At 43.1% G+C, this 19,418-nt stretch overlaps 1 protein-coding gene across 1 annotated transcript in view; it reads left to right on the top strand.

Moving 5' to 3' along the window:
• The window catches only part of MTA1 (metastasis associated 1), a 63,481-nt gene that overhangs the window by 34,896 nt on the left and 9,167 nt on the right, over positions 1 to 19,418 (top strand). The window contains exons 12-18 of the mRNA XM_015635612.2: positions 3,427 to 3,542; positions 4,325 to 4,476; positions 6,077 to 6,266; positions 6,643 to 6,732; positions 8,506 to 8,658; positions 9,497 to 9,532; positions 15,200 to 15,211. Of these exons, the coding sequence (XP_015491098.1) occupies positions 3,427 to 3,542; positions 4,325 to 4,476; positions 6,077 to 6,266; positions 6,643 to 6,732; positions 8,506 to 8,658; positions 9,497 to 9,532; positions 15,200 to 15,211 (749 nt within the window). The remainder of the gene's footprint in view (positions 1 to 3,426; positions 3,543 to 4,324; positions 4,477 to 6,076; positions 6,267 to 6,642; positions 6,733 to 8,505; positions 8,659 to 9,496; positions 9,533 to 15,199; positions 15,212 to 19,418) is intronic.

Raw genomic sequence — 19,418 nt, 5'->3', positions numbered from 1 at the left:
TGAGTCAAAGCTTTGGATCACTACAAGGGGAACTGCTTAACAAGCTGAAGCTAATTCCTTTGTCTGTTTCTTGGTTGTCCTCTGCTTGAGGAGCAAGACCATTTTTCTTCCCCATCTCATTGTGCAGAGGCCCATGGCAACGTGGAACACTTAAAAGGTGCAACACTGCTTTTCCCTCTGTAGCTGTGCTAGTTAAACTGGCAATATCCAACATTTTGTTGGAGAAAGCTGCTCCTATTCAGAAAGCATTGTTTAATAATCATCAGACCTGTTCTTAGAAGTGGCTATTTACAGGAGGTTGGAGAGCTGGGAGGAAAGCTCACCTCTGTTGCCTGGATCCAGGGACTTCTGTTAGATACCTAGAGTTAAATGGCACAAATGTGCTTTGCAAAGGATTTTAAATTGTTTTTATTTCTGAGGCTTTAGTTCTTAATTGTTCTGTGGCATCCAGCACACATGGGTTCTTCAATAACAGGAAACCAGATGAAGTTTATAATTATTTCTAACAGCAAAACTTTTATCACCGTGCTGTGGGTCAAATGCTGTCTACTCATCTGCTGAAGGCATATCAGTCTTCTGATCAGGATTATCTTCAGGTTGGGGTTGTTTTGTGCAGGGGCCTCAGTCCATGTGGACAGGCTTCTCTCTGCATGTGCTTTATTGCCTGCATCTCTTCCCTTGAGACTGATCTGAAGGATGCAGCCCAGAAATCTGCACTTCATGGTCCCTGTTCTAGCATAACTGACTGCTCCTTCCTGAGACTTGATTGGAACTGCTCCTGGACTGAAACCCCTTTAAGAGGCTTCCATTCCTGATACAAGAACTGGAAATGACAGTTTGCCACACCATCAGTGTTCTCACTACTTTATTTGCATCTTTAGCTTCAGCTTCATTAATTGCTTAATGATTCATCCAGTTACTCATCCGATTTTCTTGTTAATTGCTGTGGCAGCCTTTGGTGATATCAAACAAGTTTAATTAACATATCATCAACAATTAAGAGCTTTTTGCTTCTCATATGATGAAAACATTATCTGTCTGAATTTTATTGTTACTTCCACTGAGAAATTTGACTGTAGCTTTGGAGCAGGACACTCTGGTGCTTGCTGCAGCTTTATTAATTGTAGTTCTGCAGAATCCTGGAGTTAACCATGACTACAGCATGTTAGTCCTTCTGATCAGCATGGATTGGTGGTCAGCTTTCACCTGTGCATGCTTTCCACTCATGTTCAAATATCTTATAATGGTTTATAAAACTTAGAAATAGCTTATAATGGTTTTAGAGAGGATAATGGAGTCAGGCCATTATTCTCTTTATTGGTCCCAGTTCTTTTGGCATGCTTTGCTGGGCTTTACTGATGGATTCCAGACTATCTGCTATATTTTTGGGGAATAAATCCAAGGTATAGAAGGGGAGCAACAGGCCTGATGTTGAGGCATAAGGCTTTAGTTTCCTTTCCTCCAGTCTCTTTCTGTGTGGAGCAAGGTGGCTTGCAGCAGTGTGCATCTGGGAGGGCTGGTTGATTGCAGCATCAGGGCAATGTTTGCACATGGAGTTTGCTGGTGAATCATTGGCAGAAGTTCTTTTGCAGCAGGTTTCTATAGTGACATCCCAGAGCAGAGGAGCCTGAATGTTCCCTCTTTCAAGTGTCCCTTTGTTAAATGTGCCCGTGGATCTCCTGCCATCTGCGGGGTCAGAACTTGGTGCCTCTCTGATAAGCACCCTGAAACACTTTAATCTTTGTAGGAGCTGGGCACATTAATAAGCAGAAGGAGATAGAAACATATTCAGGCATGTGAATTAATCTAAATGTCTTTTTTTTTTTTGCTGTCTCCTGTGCTGCTTTTGAGCTGTATATGTGCTCAGTGCACTATAGGAATAAACTACTTACAGTGCTCCTGTGCCACTTGGCTCCTGAGCTTTCTCTGCTGCAGAAAGGCTCTGAATTTTACAGTGAGAATGCTATCAGAAGTTTTTCCTGGACTGGACAAACACTCTCTTGCTTCCTTACACCACCCATGTGTGCTTCCTGTAGTTCATTGACAGCAGAACCTGTTTTGTCTCTGTCAAAATGGAGCATTACTGAGCTCTGTATCTCAGAATCTGATTGGACATTTTCAGAGAAGAAGGATGTTTTCTGGCTTCCAGGGCAGCTTTCCAGTTGAAATTATGAATTTCAGAATTATGTCACTTGGAACTCCTTTGCTTTCAGGGATCACAGCTGAGAACATGAAACCTGATGCTGGTGCCCCATTAGAAAGAAATGAATTTGGCTCTATTCCCACAATGCTGTTTCTGTAGCCCTGGCCTGGGTGAAACACAGCAAGTGTTCTGGGCTGCTGAGATCACTGGGACTCCTCTGTCAGTGTGCAACTGATGTGTAAGAAAAGGGGGTTTCAGAAAGCCATTCTAAGATACTTCTGCTTCCAAATCGTGGGTTTGTTAGTTGGGAATAAAAGGAATATTCCCACTCCCCTCAGTCTTGAGGTAAGAGATAGGAATGTAAGCAGCATTGCAGTTCAGGTTGTGCTCAGCAGTTGGCTCCAAAGCCTGCCTGCTCTTTCTTGCTTCCATAATGTGAGCTGCTAACAGAGCCCCAGAGCCCTTCCATGTTTGATAAACCCCTCCTGTGCTCTTGTGTGAAACTTCACATGTGAATTCTTCCACCTTCCTCCATTCCCCAGATGTCCTGTCCCTGCAGTAGCAATCCTCTCTCCTCCTCCTTCCCTCCCATGCCACACATTTTCTGTGTCTCATTTTCCCCCTCAGGCACTTCTTCCTCTGCAGAGGTTTTGTTCTAATCCATATTCCTCTCCATGCCAAGGTTTTGTTGGCCTTCCATTCCCAGCTCCCACCAGTAGCTTTTGTTTTGGCTCTCAGCTCTTGGCTTTTCCTGGGTGATCATTTAAGGGATGAGCTGAGGTAACTCAGCTGTTGTTCCATGCTGGGTGTACTTGTGGGAATTGTGGCCACCTGATGCAGTGAGACAACATGGCAATATTTGTGACTGCAGACCAGGGTTATGTTTCCCTGAATAAAGCAGACATTTCTCTCTGTCTGCCTCCTGCTCCAGCCCCCAGCCTTCTTTTTGGAGATTTAAGTAAAATATCTCTCATGTTGAGGGCTTTGTGAATAAGATCTGTTTTCACCTAGTTCACATGTCTGGGATTGTGAATGAGATACCTACCTGGCCTGGTTTATTGTTTTTTAAGAGGTTTTGAAGTCTTGTAAACGTTATTTTCATTATCAATATTTAAAAAATATTATAGAAGACAGTGTGTTCATGAAAATCAGATTGCTGGCAATTACAGCTGGTTCTGCTAAATCTGCATCTTCAAACATTTTAGGCCATACCTTCAAAAGTCAAATAAAAAATTGCATGCCTCAATTAACACTTGTCTTTCTTTTTTGCTTTGTGTCTTAAGCAACAAGCCAAACCCCAACCAGATCAATGTAAATAATGTCAAACCAGGAGTGGTGAATGGTACTGGAGTCCAGGCACAGAACGCAGGAGCAGGACGGGCCTGTGAGAGCTGTTACAGTAAGTGCCAGAACAGCAGCTGAGGTGGAAATGTTCAAGTAAAAGCTGTCTTGTGCTGGGGTAGGGGGGCAGAACTGGATGTAGCAGCATTTAAGCAAAATATTTTTGAGGTTGTTTTTGTTTAGCGTTTTGTTTTTTAACTACTGGTGTTACATTTGTAAATACAATTATGAAGTACTAAAAGGAGAGTTAGTAAATGTTCTGCATAATTGCAGGTAACTATTGAGTGAATATTTTAGTCACCAACATGTGAATTTAACAGGCTTTTTTTTAGTAGATTTCAAAATGTGTGACATCACTGTATTTGATCTGCTGCCTGATATTAATATGCTGAGTTCTAATGATTGTGCTCCTTTATGGGGAGCCTTTAGAGATGCTGGAATGTAGGACTGTATGAGAAGTCAGGTCATGGACTGCACATTCTTCAGCTGTAAAACAAACATGTGGGAAGTTCCTGAAGACAATCTTTGCTGTTTCCCATGTTCTGCAGAAATTCTCGTGCAAAAAGGGAACCTTGGGTTCCATGGGCAGGAAATCTTCCCATCCCAATAATTGTTTCTTTATGCTGGCAGTTTAAAAGGGATGTAGATTAATCAATGTAATCAATTCTGTGTGTTTAGCAGTGGTGATGACAGTCAAGCCATCATCAGTTTTTAGGGTCTGTTTGAGCTGTGTATTGGGGGCGGGGTGCGTTTTCTTTTGTGCTGCTTCTAAAGAGAATAAAGATCTGCAAAGCCATCCTGTGTAAGGATATATATAATTTCCACCTTTGTTATCTCTAGCCACCCAGTCTTACCAGTGGTATTCTTGGGGTCCCCCTAACATGCAGTGTCGCCTCTGTGCATCCTGTTGGACCTACTGGAAGAAATACGGCGGCTTGAAAATGCCAACACGCTTAGATGGGGAGAGGCCCGGACCAAACCGCAATAATTTGGTGGGTATCCAGCAGGCAGCCTGCTGCCTCTGCCTGCCAAGCTGAGTGTCATGCTACCTGCTCCCTGTGATTAAATATTTAACCACCAAAAGAATGCCTTCAGCCTTCCTTGTTGTCCTTGGGTTTGGTATTTCGTGGCGTTAACCTCAGCCAGGAGTAATTTGTTGCCAAGTGCTGCCCTGAGGAAAAAAAAACAAACCCATCATTTGTTTAGCAAACCAGCCTTCAAATGCATGGAATTGTGGAGATGGGAGAAACTGAAATGCCAGCCAGTGTTTCTGGTATTTGGTTTCCATGATTTTTGCTGTAGGGGGATCAGTGCTGGTTTTTTTTCTCTCCAAAAGAATTAATTATTTCCTGGAACCTATTTACTCTCCTAAGGCATATTCAAAATTAGATATACCCCAAATAGCTAGTGGCTTTTTAGAGATCCTTTATCCTGTTTTTCTACCTAGTCCTATTTTTTTTTTAATAATCCCCCTTTTTTGGATGGGTTTGAGTAAGCATTGTATGAGCCATTTCTGTTTCATTTTTCCTCTCTTACTCAAAAACCAAAATTCTCAGATTTTTTTTTTTTTTTAATTTGGTGAAAGTCTGGTAGTGTTAGACATTAAGCTGATTGGAAAAAGTAACTGTATCACATGGATAGAATGATAGCACACACTGAATTTTTATCTCAGGATAATTTCTTTCCTCTCTCCTATTCTTTGCTATCATTCCCTTTCCATTTCTTTTGTTTAACCTTTATCCTTTCCAGGCTTCTCTTTGCCCTCTGAGGCCTCCTAATTGCTCAGATAACTGCCTTCTACCTCTTGTTTGTTAATTAAAAGTATGTAAATAGTCAGAGAAGGGAAGGCCTTGTTCTCCCCAAACTGAAATTTCTTCCTGTTTTCCAGCTATGGGTGGGTCTGAGATAACAAGATACTACTTGCATTATTTCACTGGTTTACTTCGTTGCTTTTCATAAAGAAGATAACTGCTTTGGTTCTCAGAAGCTGATAAATATCTTTCAGCAGTATTCTTTATTATATGCAATGAGTATTTGACATGTGTGAGTGCATTTGCTGAGTTAAGAGTAAGAATTAAAACAAATTATTGCAGCTTTGAGCCAAAACCATTCCTGTGTGCCATTAATTTGCTTTGGAAAGGGAGTTTGTGGTGTTTATTTTTGTCATGCAGCTCTTGCTGATTTTCCTTCTGACAAATGCTTTGTTATAAGGGGTTTGCATTGCACATCCAGAGCAACCCTAAGCACCCAAAACTGTTGAGTCTCTAAGCTCTAAATCACCTGATAGCACCAGGTAACTTCATGCCTGGCTTTTGGATCCCTACCTTGAAACTTGTGACAGCACAGGAATAAACCCTTCCCTGTGAATGAAAACGTTTTCCTTCCTTTTATCCTTTGAGATATTTGGGGTAAGACCTGGGAAATGGGGAAATGTAGCTGGGCTAAAAATATTTTCATCTGTAATACCATTTCTGTTCTTGCGTCTGCGAATCAGTAGTTGAAGCGATTTTACATAATACTTTCTCTTCTTTAGAACCATCCTTTCTCATAATTACTTTTTCAGCAGCCCTTTTTATTTTCCTCTCCCCTCAGAGTCCTCATGGTGTGCCAGTACGAAACAGTGGGAGTCCCAAGTTTGCTATGAAGACACGACAAGCTTTCTATCTGCACACAACAAAGCTGACCAGAATTGCCAGACGTTTATGTCGAGATATCTTACGCCCTTGGCACGCTGCAAGACACCCCTATCTGCCTATTAACAGTGCAGCAATCAAAGCAGAATGTGAGTGAGAATGAGAATGCAGAATGCTGCAGCTGGGAGCTCCTTTGAGACTCCTGTCCTACAAAGTTTTGAGCTGCAGCTTGCTTGAGATGCTCTCTTGCATGTAGCTAGTGCCTTCACAAAATCTAGCTGTGCTTGCAGAGCCTTCTAACTGATGGCAGGCTGGGCAAAACAACTTGAAAAGTTCATGAGTTGTTTGTTTTGAAACTGTTTTGTGGAGCATTCTCTGTGGTTGTGTCCTGTTGCCAGGGTCTGCTTGCCACCTGTAAAATTCCTTTTAACGGCAAAGCTCTTTCAGGACATTGGAGTTATTCACTTGGTTTTGTTATAATAGCTAAATGTCTTCACCCTCTAATTATTTTTCTGTGTTTTACAGGCACAGCACGTTTACCTGAGGCATCAGAAAACCCATTGCTATTAAAGCAAGTGGTTCGAAAGCCTTTAGAAGCAGTGCTCCGGTATTTAGGTATTAAACAAACCAAACCATCACATGCAAAACCCCCCAAAACACAGGAAACACCCTCCTAGCTCCTCTGCTGACCATCTGGATTTTCCCCTTGGGTCTAGATTTAGATGCTCATCCTGGGTTAAAAACAGACAAACAAAAAACACCACCCTGCAAACAAAAGAAAATGTGAAATCCATCTTGTTTTTTACTTTTCCTGTTTAATCTGACAGACCCAGTGTCCCTGCAATCCACTCTGGGGTCATAAAGCTGTATCAGAAACCTTTTCAGGTGGAAGGAGGGATGTATTTGCTTCTGATGTATGATATGGGGACAAATTGCCATCTCCTAGTGGAGGCACTAACATCACGGTTTGGGAACATTTGATTATTCACTTTTTCCAGTTTTGGGCTGTCTGGAGTTAGTTTGTACAGCTGGGTCCACCAAGAAGCCTCCTAAAAGGAAGGTTTAGGACAGCACTGTGTCCCACAGCTTGTGAATTTTGTGAATTTTGCTGGGTTTTTAATTATTCTTTTTTAGTTACAATTTTCTTGAGGGCTTTTGCCTCACGAGCTGATCTGTGGGGCCAGGACTGAGTAGCTCCATCCAGAACTGTGGTGTAAGTTCGAGGTGCTGGAAGGATCCAGAATGATTCTGTGTGACATGCCAGTGCTGAGTGCTGACAAATGCCAAATCCTTTATCCCAGTGCTCCCAGTTGCCCTGCAGACACCCCTCAGGTGATTCTGGCAGCCAAACATGAGTTTCTCCTCAGGGAAATCTTGGACAGGGCCACTTTGAAGGCTTCCAGCTTAGCAAGGAAGCCAATTGCCTTTTTATTTAGATAATCAGCACTGGAGTTGATTTTTATGTTTCTTTGAATGTTTTTGTTGATGAAATATTGTAAGGCTGAGGCTGTATTAAATATTTACTGCTTCTCTGTTGGGTGTTGTATTTCTGCTGTGTACATGGATGGAAACATATAGTGCAACAAAAGAGAGCAAATGAAGGGGAGAATTTTGCTGTTGGATAAAATCCTTATTTGAATAATTGTACAGAAAGTAGCAGTAGATTTTGAGTTACTGTGTCAGGGTCTCTATTAGATTACTGAGCTGGGAGAAAAAGGTGATGGAAATGGAGGGAGGCTGATGGATTGGCAAGGCTTTTTTGGTGGTGTTAGTGGGATTGAATTTATTTCTCACTCTGCTGTTGGATCTGCAAGAGAAAGAGTCAGCTGAAATTCTCAATTGCTGTTTCTTGTAACTTTATCAAAGTATTTTCAGTTGAAAAGTGTGGGCTTAATCTCTGCCTTGGCCCAAAGCTTGAAGTCAGATGTTGTGTTCTTTATAGTGGTTCTTTGAATCTTCACTTTTTTGCCATTAGAGAAATTGTATTCTTTATAAACATTTCTGGCAAATTGGTAAAGTTGTAATTTTCCCAGAGTTTAGGGGTGTTGCATGATCAACGTGGCCAAAGTTGGGTTTTAGTATACAGCACCCCAAAAATCACCCCAAATTATTGGAGAGCAGCAGATATAAAGTGCTTTTGCTATCAAATCTTATTTTGGGATAATACTATGACAATGATTTCAACATCTTTAGTAGTGGTGAATTTCTAAATATAAATGCTTTATATCAGTAACAATCTCCAGTCAAAACTATTGACTGAGATAGTTTGTACATAAGAGGAGTTATACTTGGTCACCTTGGAAGTTTACAGGTTGTTTTCAGATTTATAATTCCATATATTATATATATTTTCTAATAAAAAAATTCTGCTTTGCTGTTTTCCACCAGAGTCTCATCCATGTCCTCCAAAACCAGATCCTGCAAAGAGCTTGTCCAGTTCTCTCAACAATCTGACTCCTGCTAAGTTTACACCTGTCATTAATAATGGGTCCCCAACTATCCTGGGAAAAAGAAGCTATGAACAGCACAATGGAATGGATGGTAAATATTTTGCCCCAAAATTTCTATTGTATCTATAGGCTTCTTCTTCTGTCCTTTTGGTATGACCAAGGAGATTATGTAAACTTACAGTCCTTTATATAAATTCCAAGTTTCTTATTCTTGAGGGAGGTTATTTTTAACTTGTGTGGAAGCCACCTGTCCCATTTCTCCTTTTGGGTGAGGCACATGATGTGCACAGCCCGGGAGGTGCATGCACATAAAGTCACTGTGCTGGTGGAACTCTGCCTGGCTTGGCCAACCTCACAAATGGGACAGCAAAGGAGAAACTTCCCTTCAGTTTTTACATTAGCAGTGTGAAAAATACCTGATAGACTTCCTGAGTGATGTTTCCCTTGCTGGCCCTGTTACTGACCACCTCTGGGCCTGGGCTTCACCTGCTCAAGAGGAGGCAAGGGAAAGGTGTTTGAAGTGGGAGGTAGAAGCAGGATGTTCCAGGTCTCTGCTCTGAAGAATTGCTCGTGCTTGAGATGTCAGGGAAGAGAAAGTGCAGTCTCTATCTCAGATGAGGAGGAGAGGGTCTGTTGAAATGGAATGAGAACACAGAGAGCAGCTCTCCTTAACAGGAGAAAGCAACAGTTGGTGTAATGGTGACTCTCAGCAGGGAGGGAGATCCAGAGAGTCTCATTTTTTACCTTTAATTTTAACTTCCTATGTAGCTTATCTGAAATACATTACAATACAATTGTACATTGTACAATACAAATACAATACAATTTGATATCTGATTGTGTTTTAACATTAAGAACTTTTAAATCTGCTGCTGTTCAGGTTGCTGATGTGATGTTTTTCTCTTTTCTGTTCACTTGTGCTCTATCAGGCAACATGAAGAAGCGCCTGTTGATGCCTAGCAGGGGTAAGACCTTGAAGCTGCGCTCAGCTTATGCTAGGAGAGTGATTTTTAGTTTCATCTGCTGGCTTGTCTGTGCTTTGTGGCTAATGAGTCTGTGTGCACCTTCTGTGTTGATGTCTAAGTGTTCCTTGGGTAACCACTTCCACCCGTGGTTTTGCTGCTCACCTTTCAGGCTTTTCACATGCAGGCAACAAGTTGTACAACCCTACTGAAGACATCAAGTCCTGTGCTCAGAATTGATTCCTAATTCCTCAAGTTGGCACAACAGTCTTCCAGCAGTTCTGTGAAACTGCAGGAGGCTGTGATGGTTGGTTTGAAAATAGGTGTTTCACTGTTGGACTTCTAAGAAAGCAAAGTTTCACAACAAAGTCTTGAGCTGCTTTGAATTCATTTGGACCAAAATAAACAGAAGACAGTGTTACATCAGTGTGTACATCAAGTCCCAAGTTCAACCCTCTGTATTTTTCAGTGAGAGTGGACAGTCTCACAGTGACAAACCATCTGCACATTTTCTGCTGGCAGTAGAAAATGATTTTCAAAATTTCCACTGGTTAAAAATGAATCTGAGTACTGAAGAGACGTCAGACTCTTTCATTTGTGATAATGCAGGATATGTATGATATCACTTCACCAAATTCAGTAGAACAGACCAGTTTGGAGCATTTAGGAGACAGACAACCCCAAAATGTCACTGTGACCAGGCAAACACAAAAGTTAAGCTTACATGTTGCCACGAGCTGGCCAGCACTGCATGCCCTGATGATAACCTTTGTGTTTCATGGCTGAGGCAGTGGATGGCTGCTTCCCATATTTACATGCATGCAAATATGAGTGCATGTGGAGAATACAGCAGTGAGGACAGTGGTTGTTCTGCTGTCTTGCTCTCTATGGAAATTCATTCCTTGATGCCCTGTTGCTGAGTTTTTGTGTGCTTTGTAACTTGTCTTTTGGGAAGAATAACAAACCCCTGCTGCGCTGGTCAGTTTGGCTTCCTCAAGAGCTCTGTCAGTAATGAGGGGTGTAGATGCAGAGTAGCTCTCTGAATTTCCACAGCTCCTGGTGGCTATCTGCTTCTGGGCACACCTGCTGTTCCCTGCTGAATGTCCTCCTCAGCAGATGACACACTTGGGAAGCTCAGAGATATTGTGGCCCAAAGGAGGGAAGCAGAAGAACGGATCCTTCCCTCCAGAAGGTGCTCTCTGCATAGAGCACTGGACTTGACACGATTTTCTGGGAATGGAGGGTCCCTGATTTAGTGTTCCAGTCAGTTAACTGTTGCTGAGCTATCTGCAAGATTATTTTGGAAAAGTACCTGTTCCTCAGAGTTGGTGTTTCTCTGAAGCAGGGGTGTGTAGCTGTGCACCTGCTGCTCTAGCTGCTCATTCTGTTCTCAGCCAGCCACTGAAATACTTGCTGGAGTACTTGTTCCTGTAACTGCTGGGTAGCAGAGTCCAGTTCACTCCCAGAATCTGTTCACCTGCTGGGGTAGTGAGTGTTAACTGGATATTCCTGTGAGCAGTTCAGCTTAAACCTGTTGGTTGAGATTTATTTGTGAATGGAAAACGTTTGCCACGCTGCAGTTTTGCATCTGTAATATTTCCTGAGCCTGGGTTGCTGGAAGCTCTGCCAGGACTGGGAGGGAAGGGAACCACCTGCAAGGAAACATTTCAAGAACTTGGATTGAGATCTGCTGGGAAGCAGATGGTGGAAGTTTGGTGGATCTCTTTCTGCCCTGGTGCCTGTTTGTGTGTTGGTGCCTCCTAGCACAGGTTCCCAGTTGCCTTGCATGTGAACTGGTAAACCTTGCTGGCTGGGGGCATGGATACAGCTGTGTTCCTGTGCCATGGAAGGACTGGGATTGTTGATCCTTGGTTTTGGATGGAGTCATCCAGGCTTAGTAGTCTGGGGGGCTGCTGGCAGGAAGGGCACAGGTTGGAACTGCTGTGGAGAGCAGGTGAATGGCAGTGAGAGTGATGAAACCCTGTGACCAGAATTTAAGAGCCAGTGAGTGAGTATAAAAGGATTGAAATAAACCCATCTATCCAGAATAACTGATTTCTGGATTATAGCTGACCTAAAATAGTAGAAAAAGGTTAATGAGAATAAGCCTGGATTGTTATAACTGGACAGAATCTGCATTTCTGTAGATACTGTGGGAAATTGGGGGTGTTCCTTTGTTATTCTCATGTTTCTCATCTCCTCTTGACATTCTGACTGGTTTAGGTCACTGTAGGGGAGTGTTCTGAAAAAAAAAAAAAGATGCTGTTATGGTGTCTGCACAGAGAGGCTGAAAATATTCTTTTTGCACAAATATTGGTGCAGGAAGACACTTTGTCCAGCTGTGTTCAAATAGTTTCCAAAGGGATGTTAACCTAGTGCAAAATTGTATCTGTTATCAGGGTTTTTTTTATTCCTGCTGATGTTCTGCCCTGGTGGCACCTGGAGGACATCCCAGGGTTTGGACAGGTCACAGGTCTGTGACAGGGGACACTGTTCTGGTGGGCTTTAGCTGAATTCTCTTGGCTGTGACAAAAGCCTTGTGGTGCTGGGCCATCACCTCCCAGCACAGGGGGAAGTCTGCACGCTGGAATTCATGGCTGAGCTGGTGGCATGTGATGATTTTGTAAGGCTTTCCTGCAGGCCAGGTGGTAAAACAGAATATAATCAAGAGGTTTATGTGCAGGAAAGAGCCAGGTAGCAGCTTGTGGCTTTTTACAGTGTAAAGCATTAAGTTTGTACATGGCAATTGCTGAACTTCAAGGAGTAATTCACATTTTTCCTTTGGAATTCTCTTTATTTGTTGTTTTGTTTTTTTTTTTTTCTCTTGCTACTGTAGCTCCAGCTAAGTAATTTTAACTTTTCTTTTTCTGACTCTGCTTAACCCTTGAGACCTGAACCATTTCAAGCTCTGAATATGATTTATCTGGCCAGGCATTTTGAGTTTTGACCAGTGCCTGAATTCCAAGAAGAGGAAAGTAGTCTTAATCTCATGTTCTCACTGCCTCCACTTTATTTTACAAGAAGATTGTAGATCTTTCATCTGTTTTGTTTTCCTCCTCTTTAAATCATGTTGGAGGCATCATTAGGCATACAGTACACTTCCCAGCTCTCCTTCAGCATTAACTTAGCACGGACAAATTGCTGCAGAATCCTATTTTTGGAACATGAAAAGTACATGGAGTCTCATAAGCTGTCAAATAGAGTGAGATGGTAAAAAATCAGTAGTTTATTGTCTTTTCATTGGTGTTCTGGAGCTCAGCAGACAATCTTTGCCATGAAACTTCCTCTAGGGAGGCAGAGAGAGGATGTTTTGTGTGCAGGAACCTGTTTACTTGATCCCATACATCCATGCAGTGTGGGATCTGTGGGATACTTCTCTGTGCAAATTCCTGCTGGGGGAAGGGAAGGAGCATTGTTAGATTTTTATTTTTCTCCCCTCTCTTTTACACCATGCTGGCTTTCATCTAATCAAATTTGTTTTTCAGGGTCATCACATGCACTCCTAAAATTGGCAGAAAGAGGGAGAACATGAATGAGTTGCTGCAATAAAGGGAAGGCTTTTCCCAGCAACAAACTTGCATTGATAACGTGGCAGCAGATCCAATGCTGAAAATTGGAGAGGGTTTATAGAAGAGCCATGAAAACAGTGAAGGGACTGGAAAACACAGTGTATAATGGAAAATGCTTTTATCAAAGTGGAAGTTGTAGATGTTTGTCTCTGCTGACAGGAACAGCAGAAGTATAATAATAGAGGGCTTTTAGTGTAGCTGGGAGTGGAATAACGAGCTGCAGTAGCCAGAAGGTACAGCAAGGGAACTCTGGCTGGAAACAAGCTGCAGCTTTTTGAGACAGGTTAATTAACTCTTGGGATACCTTGCTTCTGCTGCTGGGGATTCCTAAACCCAAATGGAATGTCAGTCTAATTTAACGTGCTCTGCTTCATTGTTTCTCACATTCTTTTTGGGAAATGTGAATGAAGCAGAAGTGGAAGCATTCATCAGCCTGGCATGGCCTTAGTTCAGTTATCAAGAGATGAGCCTGGCAGTGGCAGCACTGCTCTGGAACAAAAACAGCTATCAAGGTGGAAAGATGGGGGAGTTCTCTAACATTAGCTATGCTGGGACCAAAATTATCTCAATATTTTATATACACACACACACACACACACACATATATATAATATATATGGTTTTTTCCTGGCTGATTTAGACTTGGAGAAAATGTGGACTTACCTGTATGCATAAGTTGCATTAAAATTCTGCCTTTATCACCAGTGATCCCAGCTGTCTTTCCTGAACTGAGCCAGTGGAAATCTGCCCATCCAGGGATTGCTGTAAATGGCAGGGGGTGTTGGTTCTTTAGTAAATGGTGGGTGCTGGGGAAAAGGCCTGGCTGTAGCTGTTGGAGTCCAGACCCCAGTAATGCTGGCTGGAGACAAGAGAGCAAATGTCCAGTGCCAGCTCCAGCACAGCTGGGAAGAATGTCAAGTTGCTTGAGCTGTTTTTTGGAGACCCCAAGAGCCATGTGCCTGTGCAACTTCCTAACTTTAAGCTTATTTGCTGAAAATACTGATTATTTCTGAGAATTTCGTGTGGGATTTTGTATTCAGATGCTAAGTGAAATAATTTTCACTTGCCTTCAGTTTAGCCTTGATGCTGTGATTAGGTTCTTTTGGTGTTGTGAAGAAAGATCTGAAAATAAAATCAGCAGATGGGCATCATGCTCTGTGGATCAGCTAGTGAAAACTATTTCATTTAGGAGTGATGGCATGGAGTAAGATGCAAATGTTGATTGAGAGTGCATATCCCAAGGCAGTGGGAGAGAGCAGGTGTAATTAATGTGAGAGGAAATTAATGTATAACAGAGCAAGGGCAGAATTGCAAGTGCCCTGGATAGTACAGAGCCTGAATTTGTAATTGAGTGGCATGTGTGACACATATCATTTATATATACACACACACAAATATATATATATGATGTATAATTCTCCTGATGCTAAGAACAGTGAATAATTCAGTGCTTTCTAGTTTTGCTAGCTTGGATCAGCAAATCCTAAAGCAGTGAGATCTCCTTTCTCTCTCCTCTTTTTTTAACCACTTGGTGTGTTACAGCCAGGCAGAATCCAGCATGATTCCTTTTTGGAGCAGGAGAGGACAGTAAGGATGGACTCAACCTGGAGACAGAAACTCTCCCTTCTCAGTGTGCTTATCCAAGGAGAGCTGCTGGCTCTCTGCAGTTGGATGTCACTGTCACAAAGTATTAGCAGGGTTCTGGAAGTGCCTGTAGCAGGGGGTAGAGCCTTGCAGGAGCAGACACATCATCTGGGAGGGGCTGTGGTTACAGCAAGTGAGGGTGACCTGCTGGACCAAGCATTTCAGGGAGGTTAATGTGCAGGGCTTGGTGGAAGGAGCTGGGTACAGACCAGTATTTATCCAAAATAAAAGCTGCTCTTTGCAAAATCTCTCATTTGGAGTTACTGTGTGTTTAGTGTTGTCTTGGTTTTATCTGTCCAACAGAACTGTGATCACTTCTGTGTTCCATTACAGCCAAACCAGTCTGTCCATCTCTATTTGTTGCATGGGGCTGAGCTACTGTATTCTGAACTACATGAATCTTTCCCTTTTTTAACCTTAAATCTTTTCTTTCCTTTCCCTTTGCCAATCTTGGTAGGAACTTACCTAGGTAAGTAAATTGCAATTTTAACACTATTTTTACCTACAACAGAATTTTAAGAAAATGTTCACCTAGGTGGTGTTTGGCACAATTTGTGCTCTGTTCTGCTCATTGTGCTTACCTTTCTGAAAGTTTGTGGCCTCTGGTTGTTAGAAGGTGGACACTCACAGTGGTAAAACACTCTTGGGTAGTTACAAGAGAGGCAGGGGTGCTACAGGGTTCTTGCAAGCTGGCAAAAAGTGTATGTGTGTATATGTCAACACACTGAGACTGCCTCGAGTGAACCAGTAACTTGGAAGGGAAATCCTTGTTCATCAAACCTCATTCATGCATGCATTTTTATATTGTTTTCCCAGCTTGCTCACAAATGCAGTACTGTTGATGTTTTTGTTACTGCTGGGGAGGATGGAGTCCCAGCAGGATTTTTGGAACTACTTTTGGAACAGGAAAATGCCTATGAAGAGTATGTGGATTTTAGAAAGCAATAGTGAAGTCACTGGTTGTGAGGGAGTGAGTGAAATTCTCTGCATTTCTTGTGGTTGAGGATGTGCTTCTGAGTCTTAGTGCACATTACATGTTCTGCATGATACTTCTTGTGGGTAAACAGAGTAAAAACCAAATGCCATCTGTGACTAATTGCTCAATGAAGGACCCATTTTTTTGTGTGTGGTGGGTACAGGAAGATTGGAGTCAGTAACTTTGAGTAAACACAAGTTTACCAGCTCTGAGTTGTGTAACTCAGCTGGCTGGAAGCTGTGCTCCTCTTCCTCCTCAGCAGCAGGGTCAGCTCTGTACAGACTTGTGTCAAATGGGCTGTAAATAAATACACAGCAGCAGTGTCTGTGTTCAGCTCTGGAAAAGCACTGGGTGCTTTCTGACCAAGCAGAAAGTTCTCTGTGCTTCAGCAGCTTCTTGAAGCTTGCTGTAGTAACTTCATGGGAATATCCCCGTGCTCCAGCCTGCACTGGAGCTCACTGCTGAGGGTTTAGGCTCTCCTCCTTCTCCACATGGCAGTTTTGTGCAGTGGGGTGTTGGCAGAACAGCAGGCAGAATGTGAGCGGTGGGAATGGCTTTGGAATTGTGCCATGGAGGTGCTGAGCTGCAGGGGATGGGAATGGAGCAGCAGAGGGCATGTCTGGAGTCAGGCATCCAGTGGGACCAGCTGTGCTGCTTTGATTTTCACTGGGAAATTTGATTCTCCATCTGTATTTTTGGGTGCCAGCTATCCCCTGCTCCCACAGCGTGTTCTTGGGGCAGTGCTGTCGTTGCAGCTGGAAACAAATCTTGGTTGCAAGCTGGAAACTGAGTTCTCTCATTCAGTTTTGTTTTTTAACAAATGCAGAAGCATGAAATCCAAATGCCATGAGATTGTTGGAAAAGGAGCAGGTTGTTTGGCTGAGAGGTGGTTTCTCCATCCTTGAAAGATAACACAAAACTGCCAAGTAGCAGCAGTTAACAGACTTGTGTTGCTGTTTGTGGCAGTCCTTCCCCACCTGTATTTCTCTGGGAGAAAGTATATTCACCTGCAGCTTTGGTACTCCAGCAGTGAAGGGATCATTAGGGCACAATAACCTGCTGGACTGGTTTTCCCCAAAATCTCAGTGATTGTGCTTAGCTTGAGGAGCAGTTCTGAGGTCCTTGGCACTGAGCAGTGGGGAGCAGACGTGCCCTGAGGGTGCCACTTCATCTCTCTGCAGTGATCAGCTGTTCTGTTGCCATTTCAGTAAGGTGTAGAATCAGCTGTGGTGAAATTTATGACTTTCTGCAGCTGGACTTTGTCTTCATTTTATCCTCTGGGCCTTCCTCTTTATTTCAGTGTATAGAGGAGACTGCAGGAGGAATTGGCTGGCAAGAGATTTTCAGCTTTGGGTTCTTTTCAGTGCTATGGGAAAAAACCCCTAACATTTAATCTGGAGTTTTCAGAGTATATTTCAATTTCCTTGGCTGCAGAAGAGTGGAAGACCTGCTTAGATTTGTCACTGTCTACCTTCACACTTTGTGGTTTAAAGGTTTGATCAGTCCTGGAAACACTTCTTTGTGTTGTTTGTGTATTTTTGTGTCATTTGGAGGAGGTCAGTGTTGATGCTGATGTGGAGCTGTGTAAATTCAAGCAGTTGGACCTTAGATATGATCAAAAGGAATAATGAAATTTTCTACCCTGTGTCATCTCTAGACATTCCTCCATAAAATACAGACTTTTTTGGGGTTTTTTTTCTGGAGAGGAGCTGCCAGAACTGTTGTTTTTTGCTCCTGATTTAAATTCTTACACTGTTTTATTTTTAACCTGCTTGTGGATGCATGGGGAGACATCTCTCAAACCTTCATGTGTGAAAGTGGAGCAGGCACATGGGGCAGGTGTGAGTCTGCCATGGTGAGTTCTGTCTGTGCCCACAGACACAGCACTGCTTGAGATTTGAGACATGCCTGTCTCACAGGCTTCCTCTCTCTCACACAGAAGCCACCAAAAATTTTTGGGTGAGAATCCATTGTTTCCAGTCCAGATGCATGCTGTTGACCTGCCAGCTGTTCCATGGCTTACAGATGTGCTGTCTCTGCCTCTCTTTGGTGACAGTTGTGCACAGAAGCTGCTCATTGAACAGCAGTGCTTTGAATGCATATCCTCTTAGTGTGATTTTTAATTGCAAACTGAATCAGGTCATTTTAGTGCCTTTTACTGAAGTGTGACTAAAGTGAAAATTCATGGATTAATTCACCAATATGAATATGCTAATTGATAACCTTATTGCTGTGAAAGCCAGGGTAGAAATTGCAGTGAAGCTGTAGCTTTGTTTTGTGTCCTGTTTTACTGGAGGAAGAAGCTGTCATGGGCAGCTTTATCCTAGAAGTGGCTGTTTGGGAGGGAGGTGTGTCCCTGTTGTTAGCACTGCTTCTGTGCTGCCTGAGAGCTCTGAGGCTTTGGGGCTCAGAGCAAGCAGCAGTTCTGCTCAGCCTTTGCTCAGTTTGCATCCCTCAGCTTCTCACCATGGAATATTCTGGTTTAATTCTGGTGCTTGGAAATAGCACTGTTTACTGTCTGTACATCCAGCAATAGTCATTGCAGCAGCAGCCACGTATCAGGACAGTCTTTTCTGGCATCAGGGCTGTTCTTACTACAAGAAAATAACTGATCTGGAGTGTGGTTGAAAGAAAATCTGTGGCTTCATTCCAGGGACTTGATTTACATCTCTCAGAGTTTCTGTGAATGGAGAAAACAGAATCTTTCAGTTATGGAAGGGGGAAGGCAGTAACAAGTGCTGGAGCTTAGCTCTGAAGCTGGCAGATTGTGGTTGCATCCTGCTGGCTGTGCTGTTTCCCAGCATCCTGGAGCCCTTTGTCCATCCATCCCCAACAGCTGCTCACAGCTGTGTTTTGGATGCCATGGCTGCTCCCATGGGAAAACAAATGATTTTCTGGTGCCTGCACCGCCTTTGTCAACATCCCAAGGTTGTTACTGGCCTTACTCCGTGCCTGGCACATCTGTCCTACAGACTTGATGCAAATCTTCTTGGCAGCTATTTCTTCATCTCTGTGGATACCAGGCACAAGGATGTGGCAAGAACTGAAACCTTGTGTCTTCCCCTTGGAAGCAGCTAACAGCATAACATCCACACAGGATGGAAACTACACTTGCTATCAGCTGATGATTCTGAAGTGGTGTTTTGTGATATTCAGTGCTCAGAGAATGTCCCCTGCTCTGCCTTCCTCCCTCCTGACACTTTACTGTGCCCTGTGTTTCCTGTCACACTCGATGCAAGAGCAGTGTTTGGTTTTACCAGTGAGAGCCTCCAGGAGCCTGCTGGAATACAGACCATGAGCTGTCAAAGTTCATTCTTGCTGGATTCTCTGAAAGGTTTTTCATCCCAGCTAACTCACTAGCCATGGGAAGGTTCAAAGATCCTGTGAATGTGAAAGCAGAATTCATACTGAGACCTTTTGCAGACAGCCATAGCATCCTGTAGTGCCTGTTGGATTTGATGCACTGACAGGATTTGGTTTTGCTTCTCAGCCAGAAGGGGCTGAGGAAGGTGTTTTGGTGCACAGATACTGCTGAAGTGCTGTTTTCTGGGAATGTCCATCTAGGAAAACCAAACTGTGCTGGCAAACAGCTTTATTGAGTCGTTCTGTGGCAGGCTGGGCTGCCTTGGAGCAGCACAGGAGCTCTGGGAGCCCTGCAGGGCTCTGTGTGTGCACAGAACAGTTCAGGGCAGTGTTGGGG

This window comes from Parus major, chromosome 8 (assembly GCF_001522545.3).
Source record: "Parus major isolate Abel chromosome 8, Parus_major1.1, whole genome shotgun sequence".
Classification (NCBI taxonomy): Eukaryota; Metazoa; Chordata; class Aves; order Passeriformes; family Paridae; genus Parus; species Parus major.
Note: the sequence above shows the minus strand (reverse complement) of the source record. Positions and strands in the feature narration are given on the sequence as shown.